We start from the raw sequence: 20758 nt of genomic DNA on the forward strand, positions 1-20758 counted from the left end.
GCACTATACACCCCTATACAGTACTATACAAACCTATACAACACTATACACCCCTATACAGCACTATACACCCCTATACAGTACTATACAAACCTATACAGCACTATACACCCCTATACAGCACTATACACCCCTATACAGCACTATACACCCCTATACAGCACTATACACCCCTATACAGCACTATACACCCCTATACAGTACTATACACCCCTATACAGCACTATACACCCCTATACAGCTCTATACACCCATATAAGCACTATACACCTCTATACAGCACTATACACCTCTAGTACACCCTTATATACACCCCTGTTTTTTGTTGATATTGCATGAAGAAACCAATTGAAAGGGTGCATGTCTTTTAACATTGATTTAGTGTGGTAGAAAATTGTGTTTTTACTAGAAATCTTCCAATCAGATTATTAGCGCTCAAAGTTTTTCTTCTCTGTGTAATAAATTTTTGTTTAAATTTGTGTTGCAATTTATTTTTTTCATTGGTGGTTTCGCAAATTTTAGATAAACCCTTTAAGTTTGGGCTAAAAGAATAATTCTACTCACACTCAATTTCTGTGAGCAATAGTCAAATTGACTGTATCATGTTGACTAATCCTCATAAATGCATGCTTCTACTCTAAACATTTTTTTTTGCAAATATTCAAATTCATGTTGTTATCAATGCTTCTTCCTTTTAAGTGATCACCTTATTTCCATCCCTCATTCCTTTTATTTAATTAAATACAGATAATTACATTTTCCATTACAACAACTAGACATTTTCATTTTTTTTCTCTGCAATATGCCCCTATTTAGATAAAGCAGAAAATAACTCATCTATTTATCAACCAGTGCAACATTTGCTTTATTTGCATGACAGCCACCGTTTACAGTATTGCAAAAGCATATTTAAAATAGAGTAACAAAACGATCCTATGCTATAGCTTTCATATTAAAACTTTATTAACTTACATCTCTTTCACCTGATTATAACAATGCATCATGCATATTCATACATGAAGAAATAAACCTCATCGCCAGCTTATTTGTATGATGAGTACATAAGAAGGACTATGAATTATTTCATTGATTTCATTTAAGAATGTCTGCCTTTGTAAAGAGCATTTGCTGCAATCTTATAAGAAATGAATTTCATTTTCTACTTGATTTGGCTTGGACATAATCTATTTGCTCTGATGGTCAGTCTGATATCTACCTATTTCAATCATAAGTTTGTTATTACTTTATTCAACTGAACTTCACTAATTTTTGTCGATTATTAGAATTTCTTAACTGTTGTAGATAATCTGATGTTGCTTATTGATCTTTTAACTTTATCAGTAAAATTTTTATTTCCTTGAGTGTTCCAGCTAGGCTGTATCACCAGAAAGATATATTAATTTTCTCTCTTTCATACACTGTATAATGGTCCTGCATTGTTGAGTATGATTATTATCTAAGTACTGTGGGTCGAAATTGGGGAGATGGTAGCTAGTGTTCTATTATATTTTTTTGGATTCTTTTCTTGGTCTCTTTCCTGTCAGTAAGCAAAAAGAAATTTTAATCAGGTGAGTGAAAAATGAGATGCCCCTTGCCAACTACAATACCGTAAAATTAAGGTTATAAACCCTGGGCTTATACAACTTCAAAAGGGTTTTTGGGTGGGCTTATAAGTGGAGGGGCTTATATCCGGGAGGGCTTATAAGCTGAATGAAAAAAGGTTCCGAAACGGGCCACAGGAGTGTTATCGAAATGTGTATTTTAGTTAAAAACATATAATAAAGCAACATTTAGCCCTTTTCAGTACTCTCATCTGGCAGAGGGGGCTTATACATATTTTTTTTTTTGTTTGTTTCCAGGTAGATGGGCCTATAACCGGGGGGGCTTAAATTTGTTTATAATTTAAAGAATGAAAAAGAATTTAAGTTAAACTTTTTACCACTGATAATCCCTTGATGGATTTCATCAAGAAGTCTTGAGGCTTCATTTTTATTACTTGCTGCTGCAACGAGAATAATTACATATTACAATTCACATAATTGTATTAATATTTTACAACGAAAGTTTTACTTATGGCACTGATAGGCTTCTTTAGTCTCTTTAAATTTAATTAAACATTGTCATATTATGAAAAATGTGTGATTCTGACATCTTTTATGTAAATTATGGTCATATACATGTTGATGGTAAATTGATTTACCTTTCCGCCTTCTCTTTGTACCTTTCCCTTCTTGATTTTCTGCAGTTCCAAAAATTATATACCATCAATACAACCACTTTAAAGACATGATTATAAATAATAGGGCCCTGAACACATATCAAACCTGGTCAGTATAAAATGCAGACTGTAGAATTGCAGACTGGGTACAAAATGTATAATACAGAGTGCAGACTGGGAACAAAATGCAGACTACCATTTAAAACGGGTTTTCATGTAATACATGTACATCATATCAAAACAGGGTGATAACATAAATAATATTATTGTCTGTACATGTTTTCATATGATAGTTTTAATTGTAGTATTGTAACAGAGCTAATTTCCCAACACTTGATGTGATCAAGACTTTTCTTACTCCTGCAAACTTCATATTCCAGTGAGGGGCTATATGACATAAAAAGCGCCTTGCCCAAAAATGCAACTTGACAAAAGAAAAAACGCAGTACAGTGTGAGCAGATACCTAACTGAGCCAATCTCTTCGATATTCCTGCATCCAAATCCTAGAGAGATGAAATTTTTTTCAATGTTTAATGCATTATGTATAATTATCATCTATCATCAGCTCAAATAACACTATTTAGCTTTTCTGCCATAATCTTCCAAATCCTTATCCTCAGTAACTGACAGAACGTCAGAAACCTGGAATATTCCTGGAAAAAAAATCTAAATTCAAAAAGATGAAAAAGAGATAACTTAGGAAACATAATAGTGTGAGATTTTTGAGTCTGGCAGTTCAATCAGACTATCAACTAATTCTTCTCATGACCCCAGCCATGACATCATTTAGAAGTGCATACTCTCTCAAATTTTGTACAAATCAGTTTGTTATTTAACTCAGTTTTCTATTATTTATATTTGCCAATATCTTGTTACCTGTTTTGTGAATAACTCTAAATTAAATTGCCATAACATTTTTCCAAAGTCCCAAAGACATTATTTTTGTGATCGAAAATAATTTTATGACGTCTGCAGAATGTTTACCAAGAAAGAGCATTGTTTTGTTGAATTTCAAGGTACCGTACCAATTAGGACTTGTTTTTGTTCTTAAACTATGTGTTTTGTACCACAGAGCTGACGACTTTTGTCATAGACCATCAGACAAAATAAGAGAGGTTCTGGAGGCATGCCACCTGTCTCCCCTGCAGAAAGTAATGTGACTTCACATGAACAGTATATTGCGATTCGCGATCAACTATTTACAGGTGTCACCCTCACATTATTAAATTAAAAATGTAAAGTTATATTTCTAGGATTCAATTATGATTCCAGATTTTTTGTTTTCAGTGTCAGTTTTCTGACCTTTTCATTTTGCGGGATAATGGCATTATCATTTTTAAAACCCCATTTTGATGGCGGATTTCCATTTTCTAGTAAATGATTCTTTCTTTAAATTTCCTTTTTTATTATCTAAATAATGTCACGGTATGTAAATGACATTATGGCACAGGAAATTACAGTTTTGAAACAATTAAAACATGAAAGTTTTCAATTTCCAAGGTTATCGCAATGATTAAAAAAAATTGAATCAATACCATGTTCTCATCTTCTAAACTGAGCTGGTTCTCTTCAGAGTCTGTTAAAAAATGTAATGGACAATAATTAGTAATAATTTTAACTTTATGTCAGCTGGCTCTGAGTCTCTAGGATATTATTAATAATTATATATACATGTATAACAATTATAATTATAAAAATATCTAACATTGTCTGTTAACTAATTAACTAATGTATAAACTAAAATTTTATCACAAGAGAAAAAAATAAAAAGACATTAAAAATTAAATGGGGTAATTTAAATTATATTTATTGTGTCAGTCGCTGGTGAAAGCAGGATCAACAGAGAGCCGAGGTATTTTTCCACTACAATTTAAGAACTTAGTTAAAATGTTATTGCTCACCTTTGACGTCATCATCAATAAGCAGCCCAGTAGCACCATTACCAGCACTAGTACTAGCTTCAGCTGCTGAAATTTGGTTTGTAGAGCTGAAACTCTGAGACTCTGCAACCAAATAATGATCTTGGTACTTTAACTTTAGACTATATAATAATATATATATAACGTAAAATTCTGCTCTCAGGCGCACTGTCTAGCCATGTCTTTTCAATTTAATTACTCTTGCCATTTGTTTCAGTTATGTCTCGCAATCTGATTGGTTGCAAAACAATAAATATTTCAGAAATAATTTTAGGTGTTCGTGCTTTTATGGTTTTGACCGTAAAAGATCACTACTGTTATATAATTTACCAAATGTAATTCATGTCTGTACTAGTTTTGCATTTCTAGGCTTAGACTAGATTGGCTTAAAAATCTTATGCAACTTTCTGAGAAGTAAAACAATTGAATCAATTATGACTAGTATACATCACACCAGTTTTTTATTTTACTTTTATTGTACATGTACATAGGGTACTTACCTTTTGGCAGCTCTTTTTCTACATTTACAGGTGTAGGGACATTGTCTTTGTCTCCAGTTGTACTAGAATGCAATTCAGTTGGACTGTCTGTGGCTGCAGTAAAATTTGTAAAGGTAGTGCATGATTATGGGATAAAATAACATACTATGCTGATTTCCTTTATTGTCCTTGTATTAGAAAAAAAGATAAAAGAACAAATTGCTCATTTTCCTGCTTAATAATCTACATATAATTTATGTGACACATGACTATATACACATACACGAAATGTATATTACATGTAAGTTTAACACAGTTAACTTTAGACTATATAATAATATATATATATAACGTAAAATTCTGCTCTCAGGCGCACTGTCTAGCCATGTCTTTTCAATTTAATTACTCTTGCCGTTTGTTTCGGTTATGTCTCGCAATCTGATTGGTTGCAAAACAATAAATATTTCAGAAATAATTTTAGGTGTTCGTGCTTTTATGGTTTTGACTGTAAAAGATCACTACTGTTATATAATTTACCAAATGTAATTCATGTCTGTACTGGTTTTGCATTTCTAGGCTTAGACTAGATTGGCTTAACAATCTTATGCAACTTTCTGAGAAGTAAAACAATTGAATCAATTATGACTAGTATACATCCCCATGCAAAAATAAATGTGTGATCACACGTGTGATCTCACGTGTGATGTAAAGCGTGATCACATGTGTGATTTTTTATAAGAAGTGTGAATCACACTTTTAATCACACTTTTTCACACTTTATATCACACTTCTGTATAGTGTGATAAGAAGTGTGATAAAGTGTGAAAAGAAGTGTGAAAAAAAGTGAGATCACACATGTGATTTTTTAAAAAGTGTGATCACACATGTGATCACACTACTAAAAGTGTGAATCACACTACCAAAAGTGTGATTCTGGATAAAATCACGCTTTTTCTGATCACATTATTAAAGTGTGTACATGTAATAACATCTATAACGAATTTTAGTTCTACTTTGCTACCCACAGTGTACATGGTCAAATGCAACATGTATTATTGCATGTATATTTGACATGCACCAACAACTAAATAATTAATAGAATTATCGGCTCCATAAGTTCCTTCACAGGAAACTTTAATTTGATTACGCTTAACAATACACTGACAAAATTGCTTTATTTAAAACTTACATTTTAAAGGAATTAATGGCTAATTTTGGGAACAACCAGAAATTTCTTTTTACAGGTAGACAAAATTCTGCTGAACCTTAAAGAGGAGTTTGTTTATAGGCATACAAAATTACACATAGTTTTCAGTTTCAGTTTAATTACCATAAGGCTAGTGCTGCGTGTTAACACTTTTTTGTTGTATACACTTTCATATTCCCAGTGCATTAGGGAACAATACATCAAATGGTTTCTGACTCAGAAAAAGAAAAAAACAGACTTAGCTGCTAGCTGTCTATCAACTGTTTTGCTTATATTGTCCACTTTAATTAGAAAGTTTCCTTGTTCTTTTTCCTGTAAACATAATAAATTAAATGCGATTAATTATAATCTCATGATATTTTTTTAACTGTTTTAATGCCTGATTCCCTCTATGGCACACACCTGCAGGGTCGAATCATGGTAATTGTATTCATCAAACCATGCGCGACACTTAGCAATGATGAATACTCTACCACGATTTTCATCAGGCGTGTGCCATAGAGAGAATCGGGCATTAAAGAATATTTATTACTGATTACGGCACTTATTACCTTAATTTAACCCTATTCGCACCCCAGGCCAATCTGATTGGCCAGTGCATAAACACCTTTTTATGCCAATTGGCGCATCAATGTAATGAGCAATTAGATTGGTTACTAAGTCACAGGAAATACATCACTCACTCACTCAGTCCTCTTCGTGCCCTTGGGCACATAAGGAAATACATCAAGCCAATAAGAATTGCTGTACTATGAATCATTAGTGAACTTCGCCAAGTCCTTGTAACTTAAGTCATGAAGCCGACAGTCACCTGACTTTGAGCGTCAGCATTTGCAAAGAGGAAGATAAAATGGTGGCCATTTTGTTATGTATTTCATCTCCCAAAATGTTACGCATCCTCAGAACAAAACGAGAAAAGAAAATCGTGGAAATGGGATCTTCCGGACCTCAACAGTGATCAATAACTGATAAATTTTCTTCGGCATGTTGGCACAAGACAAAATCTGCTATTTATCGTCCCACATTGTGGAGTGACTTCAACATGTCCATTGATCGTGAGCTTGGCAAAAATGTTAGATTTGCCACTAAATATTTAGCTCCTGATCGCTTTTTTGGTTTATGGAATGAGTTTAACCCTTGCTTTTTGAGAGTATGTCTGTTTTGGATGGTTATAAGGACAGAAACATGAAGGTAGAGTTAAATATTTATTTCATGTATGTTTTGGAGCAATAAATGCGAGAACTTGATTTGCTCTGACAACAGTGATAATATATAAACAGAGATTTCATTCTGTTAGTTTGTACAAACATAGGGTTATGCTTCTGCAAATCTAAAGCCTGCATGTATGCAGTTCAACTTTAAAAAGTCCAGCTGGTTTTTAATAAGAGAAATATTAAGCTTAGTTGTACTCACCAATGCATGTTATAAACGACTGCATCCATTACATGACACCTCAAAACCAAGACCTTTGATCCGCTCCAAGAGTCACAAGCTTTTATAGTACACTGTTCACCTTTTTACAAGCACAATCTCTTCTCTTAAACTATTAAAAGTAGTTAAGAATACAATTTGCAATGTTCACAATCTCACGAGTGTTCAAACGGCCTGCAGAATTCAAAACAATCGCGCCAAAATCGATAATGAATAACGATGAAACTTTATAATAGTCACGTGGGGTGATTCACGTACCATAATTGGTTAAATCACACAAATCCGCTGGAGCCTTTACTGCGGGCTCAATAATCATGGTATTACATGAAGTATATACCGTTCGATCGCAAGCTTATCAAAGGAGACGAATGCTCGTTCTACACGATCTCCTTCAGGTGAAATTTTCAAGGTTTATAAAGAAATAAATGGTGAGAATGAAATACATATCAGTTGTTCAGTTTATCTGCCATGATTTTCGAAAATATGAAGAGTGGAAAGTCCTTAATATTCTATTCACGATGGCATGCAGCTGGGTAGGTGAAAACACAATTCTATGTTTCTAAATCTCAGCGAGTATCAAAGTTTATATTGGAATGCTTTCGTGTTAAATGGTGCTCATTTTTTATTTGTTGTGTTTGAGCTTGGAATTCCGAGACATTAACTTAAAGTCTAAGCTATAAAATTGGTATGATTTATGAAAGTGTGATTCGACCTTTACAACCATCAAAGTCACACTTTACTTATCACACATTATCACACTTAAGAAAGTGTGATTTTTGCCAAATCACAGATGCAAAGTGTGATTAAAAGTGTGATGATGTGTGATTTCAAGAATCACACTATTATCACACTTTCGAAGTGTGATCACACATGTGATCACACATTTATTTTTGCATGGGTCACACCAGTTTTTTATTTTACTTTTATTGTACATGTACATAGGGTACTTACCTTTTGGCAGCTCTTTTTCTACATTTACAGGTGTAGGGACATTGTCTTTGTCTCCAGTTGTACTAGAATGCAATTCAGTTGGACTGTCTGTGGCTGCAGTAAAATTTGTAAAGGTAGTGCATGATTATGGGATAAAATGACATACTATGCTGATTTCCTTTATTGTCCTTGTATTAGAAAAAAAGATAAAAGAACAAATTGCTCATTTTCCTGCTTAATAATCTTCATATAATTTATGTGACACATGACTATATACACATACACGAAATGTATATTAAGTTTAACACAGGTAAGATAAGAGTCACATAACTTTAATTTCGTACCCATTTTAATTACTTGTTGCGACTGACACTTTTTACCAAGTCACCTGTGTAACTGGCATTAAATCAATATTAGCCGGCCTATTCTTATAAACTTTTATTAAACTTCACTAATTATAAAAAATGTGCATAGATTTAAAAGCTAACAAATTGAGTACAATAAGATTACACAATAACTTAAGTATTTATATGTATCACAAATTTCCACTGGTCAATTTGTCTGTATGTACATTTGTCATGATGTGCAATGGTATAAATAATTATATTTAATTTGGCTTGTAAATCAGATTCTTTTATAATTTAGCCATGTACAGCCAGGATCACTGGTTATATTCATGATATAACTCACCTCCTTGATTTTCCTCCAAGAGTTCATCACCATCAGGTTCCATTAAAATTCTGCCTTCTTCCGAGGCTGCAATAATGAAATTAGCAAACTGTTATTACTCTACTTTTTAATTTTCTGAAATAAGTGGTTTGCAGCAGGCTTTCATTGTATTCCTGGATTGAAGTTTGCCCTTATGTTTAACAATGACATTTTTGATGCAAGCTACCAGTTCAATGATTTTAAATACCTTTATTATCAAGTATGTCAATCAGATGAGCTGGAAGCTTGTGCCAACTTAGATGCAGGCATGTCATGCTTTTTCCATTGAACTTCATGTTCTTGCCAGTGCACCCAAGTTCAAATCTTTTGACATACTGTCTGACTGTTGCTGAGGGAATTTTAATGTCACTGTGCTTAAAAGCAAGTGATGTGTTGAAGGCAACCACATCTCCACACAGACATCCTGTTGGGGTACTGTGGAGTCTCAAGTACGCTTTTGCCTGTTAATGGAATGGAAATCAATTTCAACAACATTTCGCATTAAGTTCTTATTTTATAATTGGTTGTGAATTTATTTCTTATTTTGTGATTCGGTACACATTGTAGAAATTATCATAATTTTAAATTAAAGGGCTTGTAGAATCATTTAATCAAGTCTGCTCAGGAATGTTAAAAGCCACTAAATTCGGTTCAAAATGTATAGTTCAGAATACACAAAATATTCATAACCAGTTGCCCACGGAAGGGATTAATTTTTATATGGAAATTCCAGCAGGTGTTAAACTCTATACATTTCTTTAACATTTTAAGTATTTAAGAACCCCTTCCCCTAGGAATTTCCAATCCCTTCTGTGGGGGAGGGGTTAAAAAAATTGATATTTTCTGGAACTACATTTAGTAAATTTACCAAAAAAGCTAATTACCAGTATTATCCATTTTGATTTTTCTTTTTTAGTGCAGTCTCATCAGAAAATAGCTATTTAGTAATGCAAATGTCTTTGATCACCTTATCAGGTTCTTCACTAGCCCTTTCAAAAATTTTTCTGATGGCCCCCAGGCAAACATCATCTTCTCCATTCAGTAAATCAGTTTTGGTTGATTTCAATGAATGCTGGCTACTTTATTGGTTATCTGGAATATCTCCAGCGAGCAATGCTTTGTAGTCTGGCACCATGATGTCCTTCATAAACAGAAGGATGTCTGCCCAGTATGTTTCCTTCAGGTCAATGTACTCAAGGATCTGCCAAACAGTCAAGCATAAAAAGAACACATAAACTGACGGTTCCCTAACTCACAGAACTTGCATTAAAGGGGCTTATCCCGCAATTTTAGCCAATTTTCGCACTGACCAACTGTGGTCATAGAATTAACTGAAATATCACAATAATTAACGGCTTAAAACTGAAAGAATAACTCAAAAGAAACACAGAAAGGCCAAAAAGGGGCACGGATAGCCAAAATTCTAGAAGAATGAAACGGATTGCATTTATTCCCTTGTCCTGCAAGATTTGGATTTTAGCCATAATATTTTCAACAAGTCAATGTCAACTTGTCGTACGAGTGGAGGTTCCCTTTAACTCAGGCTATTAATAGGCTAACTGAATTGCAAAGTAGACTAACTAGCTAAAACTCAAAAGTCCATTATTTTAACCTGCAACCTGGAAAATATACCTGCCTCATTTTAACTATTTGAAAATCATGTTCTGCTGCACACAGTTACCAGTGATTGATTATGTATATTTAGTTTCTATATAATGATCGAATAGGGGCAAAAATCAGGACCTCAAAAAAAACCCAAGGGCTTCACAAAAACCCAAAAAATCCTGGGCAAACCAATCTCATGCCGAGTTTCGTACCCATTAATTTTTTTTTTTTCAAAAAAGAGGAATGATCTTAAAATATAACACAAAGAAAAAACAGTAGAAACACGTTCAGGGTTTGTACTTTATTCGCAGAACTATGCAGTCTATTGTTTTTAATACCCCCAAAAAATCCCTTTTTAAATCAAACCACCCAAAAAATACTTACTCAATTTTCCTACCCCCAATAAATCCCGGAATCGAAAATTCCAACCCCCCCCCCCCCCCAAAAAAAAAAAAAAAAAATCCCGCCCGGATGCGGTATAGTGCTTTATATGGGTGTATAGTGCTAGATAGGGGTTTATAGTGCGGTATAGGAGTATATAGAGCTGTATAGGGGTGTATAGTGCTATATAGGGGTTTATAGTGCTATATAGGGGTTTATAGTGCGGTATAGGGGTGTATAGAGCTGTATAGGGGTGTATAGTGCTGTATAGGGGTTTATAGTGCGGTATAGGGGTGTATAGAGCTGTATAGGGGTGTATAGTGCTGTATAGGGGTTTATAGTGCGGTATAGGAGTGTATAGAGCTGTATAGGGGTGTATAGTGCTATATAGGGGTTTATAGTGCGGTATAGGAGTGTATAGAGCTGTATGGGGGTGTATAGTGCTGTATAGGGGTGTATAATGGTGTATAAGGATGTATAGAGCTGTGTAGGGGTGTATAGTGCTGTATGGGGGTGTATAGTGCTGTATAGGGGTGTATAATGGTGTATAAGGATGTATAGAGCTGTGTAGGGGTGTATAGTGCTGTATGGGGGTGTATAGAGCTGTGTATGGGGTGTATAGTGCTGTATAGGGGCGTATATTGCTGTATAGGGGCGTATAGTGCTGTATAGGGGTTTAAAGAGCTTTATAGGGGTGTATAAAGCTTTATAGGGGTTTATAATGATGTATAAGGGTATATAGGGGTCTACCTGCTTGTATAGGGGTGTACATGGTTGTATAGAGGTTTACATGGCTGTATAGGGGTTTACATGGCTGTATAGGGTTGTACGTGGTTGTATAGGGGTTTGCATGGCTGTATAGGGGTCTATATGGCTGTATATAGGGGTGTATATGGTTGTATAATGGTCTACATGGTTGTATAGGGGTTCACATGGCCGTATAGGGGTTTACATGGCTGTATAGGGGTTCACATGGCTGTATAGGGTTGAACATGGTTGTATAGGAGTTCACATGGCTGTATAGGGGTGTACATGGTTGTATAGGGGTTTACATGGCTGTATAGGGTTGTACGTGGTTGTATAGGGGTTTACATAGCTGTATAGGGGTCTATATGGCTGTATATAGGGGTGTACATGGTTGTATAATGGTCTACATGGTTGTATAGGGGTTCACATGGCCGTATAGGGGTTTACATGGCTGTATAGGGGTCTATATGGCTGTATATAGGGGTGTATATGGTTGTATAATGGTCTACATGGTTGTATAGGGGTTCACATGGCCGTATAGGGGTTTACATGGCTGTATAGGGGTTCGCATGGCTGTATAGGGGTGTACATGGTTGTATAGGGGTTCACATGGCTGTATAGGGTTGTACATGGTTGTATAGGAGTTCACATGGCTGTATAGGGGTGTACATGGTTGTATAGGGGTTTACATGGCTGTATAGGGTTGTACGTGGTTGTATAGGGTTGTACGTGGTTGTATAGGGGTTTACATAGCTGTATAGGGGTCTATATGGCTGTATATAGGGGTGTACATGGTTGTATAATGGTCTTCATGGTTGTATAGGGGTTCACATGGCCGTATAGGGGTTTACATGGCTGTATAGGGGTTCACATGGCTGTTTAGGGGTGTACATGGTTGCATAGGGGTTCACATGGCTGTATAGGGTTGTACATGGTTGTATAGGAGTTCACATGGCTGTATAGGGGTGTACATGGTTGTATAGGGGTTTACTTGGCTGTATAGGGTTGTACGTGGTTGTATAGGGTTGTACGTGGTTGTATAGGGGTTTACATAGCTGTATAGGGGTCTATATGGCTGTATATAGGGGTGTACATGGTTGTATAGGGGTCTACATGGTTGTATAGGGGTTCACATGGCTGTATAGGGGTTTACATGGCTGTATAGGGGTTCACATGGCTGTTTAGGGGTGTACATGGTTGTATAGGGGTTAACATGGCTGTATATAGGGGTGTACATGGCTGTATATAGGGGTGTACATGGCTGTATAGGGGTCTACATGGCTGTATATAGGGGTGTACATGGTTGTAAAGGGGTCTACATGGTTGTATAGGGGTTCACATGGCTGTATAGGGGTTTACATGGCTGTATAGGGTTGTACGTGGTTGTATAGGGGTTTACATGGCTGTATAGGGGTCTATATGGCTGTATATAGGGGTGTACATGGTTGTATAATGGTCTACATGGTTGTATAGGGGTTTACATGGCTGTATAGGGGTCTATATGGCTGTATATAGGGGTGTACATGGTTGTATAATGGTCTACATGGTTGTATAGGGGTTTACATGGCTGTATAGTGGTTCACATGGCTGTATAGGGGTGTACATGGTTGTATAGGGGTTCACATGGCTGTATAGGGTTGTACATGGTTGTATAGGAGTTCACATGGCTGTATAGGGGTGTACATGGTTGTATAGGGGTTTACATGGCTGTATAGGGTTGTACGTGGTTGTATAGGAGTTCACATGGCTGTATAGGGTTGTACGTGGTTGTATAGGGGTTTACATAGCTGTATAGGGGTCTATATGGCTGTATATAGGGGTGTACATGGTTGTATAGGGGTCTACATGGTTGTATAGGGGTTCACATGGCTGTATAGGGGTTTACATGGCTGTATAGGGGTTCACATGGCTGTATAGGGGTGTACATGGTTGTATAGGGATCTACATCGTTGTATAGGGGTTAACATGGCTGTATATAGGGGTGTACATGGCTGTATATAGGGATGTACATGGCTGTATAGGGGTCTACATGGCTGTATATAGGGGTGTACATGGTTGTATAGGGGTCTACATGGTTGTATAGGGGTTCACATGGCTGTATAGGGGTTTACATGGCTGTATAGGGTTGTACGTAGTTGTATAGGGGTTTACATGGCTGTATAGGGGTCTACATGGCTGTATATAGGGGTGTACATGGTTGTATAATGGTCTACATGGTTGTATAGGGGTTCACATGGCCGTATAGGGGTTTACATGGCTGTATAAGGGTGTACACGGTTGTATAGGGGTTTACATGGCTGTATAGGGTTGTACATGGTTGTATAGGGGTTTACATGGCTGTATAGGGTTGTACGTGGTTGTATAGGGGTTTACATAGCTGTATAGGGGTCTATATGGCTGTATATAGGGGTGTACATGGTTGTATAGGGGTCTACATGGTTGAATAGGGGTAAACAGGGCTATATTGAGGTATACATGGTTGAATAGGGGTAAACAGGGCTATATAGAGGTCAACATGGTTGAATAGGGGTAAACAGGGCTATATAGAGGTATTCATGGTTGAATAGGGGTAAACAGGGCTATATAGAGGTCTACATGGTTGAATAGGGTTAACAGGGTTGTATAGGGTTCTACATGGTTGAATAGGGGTTAACAGGGCTGTATATATCTTTATAGGGGTGTACATGGTTGTATAGAGGTTAACAGGGTAAAAAAATTTCCGGGTTTATTTTAGGTGACACTTTGTGTTGCGTTATATAACGTATGAAACGTTAGGCTACGGTGGTTGTTATATAGAATTTTCCTTCAATTTTCTGCTAGTTCCCGGCGCCATATTGGAATAGTAACCGCGCAGACATGATAGCGAGGCTACCGGTGACCCGTGGCTGAGCGTGAAGAGAGATTACAGTGAGGATTCGGCAATTAGCCCGTGTTTTTTCGCGTTTTTCGGAACATAAGCGAAAGTTTTGATTCTAATAATACTCCTTCGTCATCTTCTAAGATGAATGGAAAATATTGGGCCGCTTTTGGCTGTAAAAAAGGCGAGTAAACTTCTCAGGGGCTATCAGTAGTTTGCGTAACAAAACACAAGGAGATCCAGTGAAGAAATCGCATCCATGGTGTAATCTGATAAGACGCCAGCATGAGCATGGTGAGGACAATTTTCTTCGTCTTTAAAGCAATTTTTCTTTGTACTAATCATTACAAAAAAGGAAATCTACACAGCTCTCCTGAGCAAGTCGTTGGGATCAGAAAAAAGGTTTTTAACATGCAATGTTTACAGAACTTTTGTTTACTTGCTCTCAATCACTGAAGTTGATGTTTAATAATACTTTACATTACACAATGCCCAATTCTTGAAAGTTTTCAGTAAAATAGTTATCCCAAATCAGGAATTATTCTCAATTTTGCAGACTTCTTTTTTATTTTATTTCTGAGTGTGGCAGTTTATTTTATATTGGTTAGAGCTGCTTTTAGGTGAAGTTATAAGCTTGGTTTAAATAAAGTTTTAATATTATCTCATAGGTAAAGAGAAATCCCAGCAACATAGATTGTGAAACATCTAAAAGGAGTCTGCCAGTTGAAAGAAGCTCAGAAAATCATCTATTCAAGTCAAGAAATGGAAAATAACACAAGCAGAGGGCAATTTTTTAAGAATAAAAAATGTTTTCAGTTGAAATGACTGCATCAGCTACTAAGTTTTGAAATAAATCATTTGCAGTGTTGAATCAAGGTGTTTCAAAAAGCCATTTAACAGTTCCTGTTACTATAAAAAAGTATTACCAACCCAAACAGTATGGTAAGGATTATTATTATGAGATGCACAAAATGTGGACCATGTATAACTGACAATAATGCTTGCAAGTCTAAAGTTATATTTACAAAAATTGCCTGAGGGAATGATAAAATCATTGCTATACTTTACATGTCCAGGGACAACTGTATTTGTTCTTTGTCCTTGCCTTATTCTGGCCTTTAAGGAATTTTATTGACTATTTTGGAGAGAAAAGGCTTGCTTTTTCAATTTTTTTTTAACACCACATTCTCAGACAAAACAAATTCCACCCCTACACATTGACCTGGTGTGGGAGACGCGGTGGCCAATGGTTAGCGCACTCAACTCCCAGTCGAACGGCCCGGGTTCGAGTCCTGGTGGGGGAGCTGCGTTGTGTTCTTGGCCAAGACACTTTACTCTCAGTGCCTCTCTCCACCCAGGTGTATAAATGGGTAACAGCGAATTTACTGCTGGCATTCCATCCAGGGGGGAGTAGACCTAGTCGCTTAATGCTACGGAAACCGGGATAAGCTCCAGCTGTATGAGCCACTTGGCTCGGACACAGACTTTACCTTACCTTTTACAGATTGACCTGGAGGTTACAACAAGAGAAATTCCTCTTCCCCATTGATGGTAGAGTTTCATATGGACACCGAACTACAGCTAATCTAGCAGAGTTCCATCTAGCTTCATGATGAAGATTTTATTTATTTTTATTTTCTTTACTGTCTTATTTAAACAACACATTCATCTTAAACATTACATAAATATTATTAATACTACATGCAGGACCTTAAATTTTATAGCTCCCCATTTGAGATAATAAACATTCAGAAAGTGTTTAAAGTATTGACATACTTTCTGGTTTCAGTGTAAAAGATTTATGGGTGGTTAACCCTTTACTGTCAAAGAATGAACAGCCCCAAAACTTTACCAGGTCAATACATACACATGTACACAAAAGGAGATGTAACAGTAATTAAAATTTTTCCCTGAATTTGACCAAATTCTCTCATCTAGAGCTGATAGAAAAGTTGATTTTTAACCTCTTCTGGAGAAATAATACCAAAATGATGGGTTATCACTGATGGACGATTAAACTACCCTGACTGTAATGTGGTTGAGACCAAACTTTGCCTGAAATTCAACCAGTTTAAATTCAATGATGCATTATTCTCTTTGCAGATCAATCAGACTTTTCATCAGGTGATTTAATAGGGTGCAATAATACTCCTGGTTAATGAGAAAAAAGTTTTCCCTTTTCTTTTGCATTTTTATTTCTTGAGTAGATGTTTCTCTGTGCCTTCTTTTAAATAGTGACTTCCTTGTGTGATAATTTCACAATCCATGTTTACTGGGATAGTTTTCACCTATGAGACAATATTGAAAACGGATTTAAACTAAGCTTACAACTTTACCTAAAAGCAACTCTTTGTTATCAATAATCTATTTCTGAGGCCCTGCCAGGGTAAATTCCGACAAGCGACATGGCCCAAAAAGTAGCGACAGCATACTAATAAAATCGCGACAAACGACAACCTTTATGGAAAAACTTAACTTCCGACAAGGACAAGCAATTTTCCTTCAATTTAATTACCGACAGCGACATGAAGAGCGATAAAACAACGACACGGCACATTTTTAAATTTAGACAAGCGACACGGGAACCCCCCCTGGCAGGGCCTCATTTCTTTTAAATCTTATCAAAATACAATAAGCTTATATCAGACTCAAAATAAATACAGAAATAAAAAAAACCGTAGGCAAAATTGGGAATAATTTCTGAATTGAGATATATATTTAAATGGAGACTTGTCAACAGAAGGGCTTTCCTAGATATAAAATATTATCAAACAACTTCAGTGATTAGAAGCAAGTATAAAACAAAAGTTCTGTAAACATTGCATGTTAAAAACCTTTTTTCTGATCCCAACGACTTGCTCAGGAGAGCTGTGTAGATTTCCTTTTTTGTAATGATTAGTACAAAGAAAAATTGCTTTAAAGACGAAGAAAATTGTCCTCACCATGCTCATGCTGGCGTCTTATCAGATTACACCATGGATGCGATTTCTTCACTGGATCTCCTTGTGTTTTGTTACGCAAACTACTGATAGCCCCTGAGAAGTTTACTCGCCTTTTTTACAGCCAAAAGCGGCCCAATATTTTCCATTCATCTTAGAAGATGACGAAGGAGTATTATTAGAATCAAAACTTTCGCTTATGTTCCGAAAAACGCGAAAAAACACGGGCTAATTGCCGAATCCTCACTGTAATCTCTCTTCACGCTCAGCCACGGGTCACCGGTAGCCTCGCTATCATGTCTGCGCGGTTACTATTCCAATATGGCGCCGGGAACTAGCAGAAAATTGAATGTGTCCGAAAATTCGAACTACTAGCAGAAAATTGAATGTGTCGGAAAATTCGAACTACTAGCAGAAAATTGAATGTGTCGGAAAATTCGAACTACTAGCAGAAAATTGAATGTGTCCGAAAATTCGAACTACTAGCAGAAAATTGAATGTGTCCGAAAATTCGAACTACTGGCAAAAAATACACCAGAAAATTTGATTAGGCGAAAATTTCTGAATTCTGACAGAAAATTGATACAACCAACATAAAATTCAAACACACAAGCAACTTATTGTAAAACAAAATGCAATAACAAGTAACATAATCCAAAGTTTAATTATGACGGTAATCACCCACCATAGTATCTGTCAAATTTTGGATGGCTTCAAGAATCTTCACATTTTATCGCTAAGTGAAACTCATCTATCCGCCGATGATGAGGCTCAAGCACAGATTGAAGGATACACATACATCGGGAAGGCAAGAAATTCAGGTCAAGGTGGAGGTGTTGGGGTTTACATCCCTTCATCTGTTCCCTACCACAGACGAACAGATCTAGAAGCTGATGACATCGAATGCATCTGGATCGAGATTTTATTTCCAAAAACTAAAAGTTTTCTTATTGGAATTATTTACCGGCCTCCAGATTCTTCAAAACATCTCTGTGCAGATTTCAATTGCAAATTTGAATCGATGCTTTCGACAGTGTCATCAGAAGACAAAGAATGTATTCTTACTGGTGACATTAACTGCAATTATTTGGTGCCAGCGGATCACAAAGAAATTAAATCAATTCTAGCCTCCGTTGGACTAAAACAGCTTATTTCAACCCCCACGAGAATTACGCGCGAATCCAAGACTTTGATTGACATCATTTGCAGCAACGAACCCGAGAAAATCAACCATGTGAAAGTTATCTCTGCTGGCTTGAGCGATCATGAATTGATCTGCTGTTCTCGCAAAGTAAACAATTTGAAACATCATCCTAGAATCATTACCTGCCGAAATTTTGCAAACTACGATGCGAAATTATTTTGCGAAGAGCTTAATTCCATGAACTTTGTGCAAGTCTTTTCATCGTCCTGTGTCAACACTGCCTGGTGTGTTTTAAAGAACATTTTACAACAGTGTATCGACAAACATGCGCCGCTCATTGAAAAGAAGGTCAAAGGGAGACTCTGCCCATGGTTGACTCAAGAGGTCAAACGGGAGATGAACTTGAGGGATGGTTTACTTAGGAAAGCTCGCAGGACTAACTGTGAATTGGACTGGTCATCGTACAAGCGACAGCGTAACAGAGTAACAGGCCTTATTAAAAAATGCAAGAGCAAATATCATCAAGATATTCTAAGAGATAGTGCCGACTCTCCTGATAAATTCTGGTGTGCCATTAAAAAGCTGTATCCAACGAAACTACCATCAGAACAAGGATCAGCGTTTCAGATAAATGGAACGAAGTCTACCGATAAGAAATTCATCTCAAACGGTTTTTGTGACTTTTTTACTAACGCTGTCATTAATTTGAAAAGAAAGTCGTTTTTGCTTCGTGACTTTGTTTGGTGCAAAAACGGAACGAAACCCCCCTCTTAGCAAAGAGAAATTCCTTTTCAGAGCTGTGAAAGAAGCAGATATTCTGAGGGAGCTGAAAAAACTTAAACGAAAGAAAGCGACTGGTCTAGATAATCTGCCTCCTGGATTACTTAAAGATGCCGTAGAAGTCATCACAAAGCCTTTAACTTTTATCATTAACTTATCCCTCGCAACTGGAGTTGTTCCAACCGATTGGAAAGTGGCCAAGGTGATTCCTCTGTTCAAGTCTGGTTCTACGGCAGAAATAGACAACTACAGACCAATTTCAATTCTCTCTACTCTGTCAAAGATTTTGGAGAGAGCTGTTTATAAGCAAGTAGTGACACATCTCGAACGCAACGGCCTTATTTCCGAACACCAGTTTGGTTTTAGATCTAATCGCTCAACTGAATTGGCGGTGACTCTGTTTACAGACTTAATCCGAAAAGAAGCAGATGGCGGGAAAGCTACAGGAGCTGTGTTCATTGACTTAACAAAGGCGTTTGACACCATCAGCCACTCAGTTTTATTAGAAAAACTGTCTTGTTATGGCATACAGGACAATGAACTGAACTGTTTTACGGATTATCTGTTTCTCCGGAAACAGCTCGTCCAATTTAAAGGAGTGCTGTCTGAACCTAATCCTGTTTTCACAGGTGTTCCCCAAGGAAGTATTCTAGGTCCGCTATTGTTCTTGATTCACTTTAATGACGTCCATCAGCCGCTTCGTTACTCCAAAATTATCACCTACGCAGACGACACAGTTATTTTCACCTCCTCGAAAGACTTGGATGCTATTCAACACAATCTCGGTGAAGACATCAAAAGTCTCGCTGACTGGTTTAGAGACAATGAACTTATCATCAATCTTAAAAAAGGAAAAACTGAAGTTATGTTGTTTAGAACAGCGAAAAGATTAAATTGTTTCGATGGCAAAGAATTAAACTTGACGGTAAACGGATGCCGCATAAACACGAAAACAACCTACAAATACCTCGGCGTTCATTTAGATCCCACACTAAATCTTGACACGCACTTTTTCAAAACGTACAAAAAAGCAGCTGGGAGAGTAAACTTATTACGACGAATCCGTTCTAACATTGATGTCTTTAGCGCTGAACGCATCTACAGGACAATGATCATGCCCATTTTCACTTACTGTGGTCAAAGTACGCTTGGTTGGTCAGAAACACGCAAGCGCAAAATCAGAGACCTGGAACAACGAAGTCGCAGGACCATTCTGCCAAATACTACATGTCTTACTTGTGAACTCCGCCTACCCACAGTCGAGAACACTCTAATGAGAAAAGCCTGTAATTTTGTTTTTGACTGCCTACAAGGCAACGTTTGCACCCCTTTTAAAAACTATTTTAATTTTTTAACGCATAATCGTGATACGAGGAACTGTAGAGCCACTGTTGTTCTACCTAAAGTGAAAC

General features: G+C 36.7%; 2 protein-coding genes and 2 long non-coding RNA genes across 6 annotated transcripts in view; 1 reads left to right on the forward strand and 3 right to left on the reverse strand.

The window, feature by feature from the left end:
- LOC144646245 (uncharacterized) overlaps positions 1-20758 on the reverse strand; it is a 44349-nt gene that overhangs the window by 6504 nt on the left and 17087 nt on the right. The window lies entirely within an intron of this gene.
- LOC144646241 (uncharacterized) lies at positions 841-10662 on the reverse strand. 2 transcript variants are annotated; one of them, XM_078505782.1, is made up of 11 exons: positions 9861-10662; positions 9102-9354; positions 8876-8941; positions 8207-8299; positions 4639-4731; positions 4121-4222; positions 3755-3795; positions 2683-2722; positions 2201-2239; positions 1940-1999; positions 841-1537 (listed from the first exon to the last, which is right to left on the reverse strand). In XM_078505782.1, exons 2-11 carry the CDS (start codon positions 9187-9189, stop codon positions 1503-1505), a joined length of 657 nt encoding a protein of 218 aa, XP_078361908.1. In that variant the 5' UTR covers positions 9190-9354; positions 9861-10662; the 3' UTR covers positions 841-1502. The 2 variants fall into 2 exon arrangements, with proteins under 2 accessions (XP_078361908.1, XP_078361907.1); XM_078505781.1 differs by having other exon boundaries at positions 1940-2002; positions 9861-10657.
- Positions 14437-15354, forward strand: LOC144646257 (uncharacterized). Its single transcript, XR_013569373.1, has 2 exons — positions 14437-14777; positions 15152-15354. It is a non-coding gene; the product is annotated as an uncharacterized LOC144646257 (long non-coding RNA).
- On the reverse strand, positions 16090-17807 carry LOC144646255 (uncharacterized). Its single transcript, XR_013569372.1, has 2 exons — positions 17426-17807; positions 16090-16771 (listed from the first exon to the last, which is right to left on the reverse strand). It is a non-coding gene; the product is annotated as an uncharacterized LOC144646255 (long non-coding RNA).

The sequence above is a fragment of the Oculina patagonica genome, chromosome 3 (assembly GCF_052425735.1).
Source record: "Oculina patagonica isolate OP01 chromosome 3, crgOcupat, whole genome shotgun sequence".
In the NCBI taxonomy this organism is placed as follows: domain Eukaryota; kingdom Metazoa; phylum Cnidaria; class Anthozoa; order Scleractinia; family Oculinidae; genus Oculina; species Oculina patagonica.